Source organism: Acyrthosiphon pisum, chromosome X (genome assembly GCF_005508785.2).
Source record: "Acyrthosiphon pisum isolate AL4f chromosome X, pea_aphid_22Mar2018_4r6ur, whole genome shotgun sequence".
NCBI lineage: Eukaryota > Metazoa > Arthropoda > Insecta > Hemiptera > Aphididae > Acyrthosiphon > Acyrthosiphon pisum.
In genome coordinates, this window is record NC_042493.1 from 118,973,895 (window position 1) to 118,976,864 (window position 2,970).

The window sequence follows — 2,970 nt, forward strand, 5'->3', positions numbered from 1 at the left end:
AATTATAGATTTATAATATTCACAAAAAGAAAAAAAAAAATTTGAATTATAAATGAAATAAAATTATTACAATTGAAAATCTACTAAATTAATGATAACATTTATAATTAATGAACAGTTATTATTATACATACAGAAAAACAAATACATATACATTATAACTAATAATTTAAATTGTTATTAAAATAGTTCCACCTTGAAGTACAAAATAAAATTTTTCCTGGTCACAAAAAATAGAATTATATCGCAAAGGGTTTCTCATGTAAATAAACAATTAAATACTATACATTTAATTTAAAGATCATGAAAATGTTCACTCAAATAAACTCTATCTGTTGTAGAAAAAGGAACTTTAATTACCTTGGTCTTTGCATTAGGCATCATAATATCTAACAATTTCTCTAGAGCAGTAACTGAATAGGTATATAATAACACGATCTAAATTGTCTATTTCTTTTTCAGGAGTAGCCTCATCTCCTGGTCGCTGTCGGGGCTTTCTTGTTCTGAGTATAGGTATATTATTGGTCTTTTTTTTGGTATCGGATAATTCTAAACAATTACAACTATTAGCATGCGGGTTCCATTCAAATTGTACTATAAACATGTCTGTAACACGGAGTAACTCATAAGTCAATCCCCAAACCAAGTGTGTTAATGTCTTGGAGAGTTTCTTGAGACAGTCAATCAGACGACAGTTTATTTTTTCGGACTAAAAAAAAAAAATTGATCAATATTAACAAATAGATGTTGCAAAATAATATAATACATAAGAAGTTTACATACTTAGATCCCATAAACAGGAATAATAAGTAAAGCTTTAATACCATCACATTTTTCCAATTCATCTTCGACACAATTACTGAATTCTATGTTTACCAATTCCAGAACATTGAGCTTTTCAAGACCTCTAATGATAGTAAAAACATTGTGTGCAGATTGATCCCATCCATTACAGCAATTTTCTAATCTCAATGTTTTCAAATTAACAAATCTTTTTAGTGACATGGCAAAATCCTTTGTTAAGCATTCACAATCACCAATTTCAAAAAACTCAATATTATCAGTAATAGTATTCAAACTCTGATAGATCTCTTTTGGAAATTCTTTAATAGAGGTTAATGACTAAATAATAATCATAAAAATAATAAGATTAAATATAATACTTTTCTTTCCTTAAATATTTTAATTATATATATAATTAATTATTAATAAACTTACAAATCTATTCAAATGTATTAAATTTTCAAATGATGGCAATGCCGTTAATTTTATTCCAGTTAAACCTTTGAGGCTTAACTCTGTGAGCTTTGTCATTTGTCCCAAATAATTTAAGTTTAGGTACATTAAAACATTGAGATCAATCGTCAAATTTGGATTTCTAAAAATAAAATTTATTATTGAAACTATTGAAAAAAAAATGGATTATATTTGCTTTATTACTTTATTGAAGTAGCTTTAAGTACTTCAATTTGAGGTAATGAGTAAATAATATCTTCAACTACAAAGCCAGGACATCTATACAACTCAATGAATTTTAACTTTTGTGCTGTTCTCATTGCATTTGCAAATCGCAACCAAAAACTTTTTAAGTCTTTATCATTAGAGGGTAGCAACATACAGCTAGTATCTAATTTGTCAGTTCTTTGTCGATCAATTGAGTCTACAAACCTTTCCCAGTCATAGACCGTAGAATTTTTTAAACAAACATTCTGCCACTAAAAATATTTAATAAATAAGCAAAAATACATTATACGACATTTTAAGGTTATACTTACTAAATTTTTATCCAATGCAGTTAGATTCCAGGCGGTACATACTCTAGAAGCTGATATAAGGTCCTCCATATTCAAATATTTAAAAACTTGTCCCAATGCTTTCTGCATGTTATTGACTGATTCCATCCATGAAAAAGGTGTTACAATTTCTCTTAAAGAACCATTCATTTCTAAATTCCTGTTAAATTTGATTAAAAAAAAAAAAAATTAGGTTTATAATTATTTTATTGTACTTGAAAGCATGTAAAGACCTCTAGCTTTAACATGCAAACTAAATTAGGCCTCAGAACATGTGTATGAAACAATTAGTAAATAACAAATAGGGGTTAAAAGGAATATAGGAATGCTGAGTTTCTGATCAAATCTGAAAACAAATACAATCAAATGATAGTAGAAAAAAACAAACATTTAGCATACATTCATTCATACAAATAAGATGAATGACCAACACTACTGTGTGCCTGGTCCATTATTACATTTCCCCAAAAGATAGGGTATATAAAACATTTATTTACTCATCCAGATTTTTAGGTTATTGAATAACACAGGTTAGGTTAGGTTCCTTGACAAATAACTTTACTAATTATATCAGAGTCGTTATTATCACTATATTCATCAATTTCATAATGTGTCTCCTCAGTTTTAGAAGCTATCAATAAAAAAATTAGGTGTATCTGTACTTGATGCACCTGTCGTATACAAAATGGGGGAAGGATTATGAAGGAAGCATAAGGATAACAGCCCCTTAATTTTGCGTTATATTTGTAAAGCCAAATAATAAACTAAGAAGTAAAAACTGTTTAAGCATTAACAATAAAAAAAAAAGCCAATATGTTACCGTCTTTTAACTATTGTGTTATTTATATCAATTTCCTCAAGTTTTGTAGAAGAAACTTTTGGTGAGGCACTAGATTGAATAGCTTGGCAATCTTCAGATATGTATTCAGATGTAATCATTGATACTGAAATACCAAGGTGATAATGTAAAATTTCAGTTCTGTATTTAAATTGCACAATAAAACAAATAATAATTTCTCAGACGTCGCACCCGCATGTGTTGTCTCCGTCTTACACACGTGCGTTATAGCAAATTTTCGTTCGCTTGTTTCAATAGGGTGCTGTCATTTTTTATTTTAGAGTGAATTGACTTATTATCAAACTTTTAGGTAACAACATTATCTGTGCTTTTCGTTAG

General features: G+C 28.1%; 1 protein-coding gene across 1 annotated transcript; it reads right to left on the reverse strand.

The window, feature by feature from the left end:
- Positions 1-459: 459 nt before the first annotated feature.
- Positions 460-2,747, reverse strand: LOC107883120. Its single transcript, XM_029485771.1, has 4 exons — positions 2,614-2,747; positions 1,441-1,953; positions 1,219-1,378; positions 460-1,122 (listed from the first exon to the last, which is right to left on the reverse strand). Exons 2-4 carry the CDS (start codon positions 1,614-1,616, stop codon positions 784-786), a joined length of 675 nt encoding a protein of 224 aa, XP_029341631.1. The 5' UTR covers positions 1,617-1,953; positions 2,614-2,747; the 3' UTR covers positions 460-783.
- Positions 2,748-2,970: the final 223 nt, after the last annotated feature.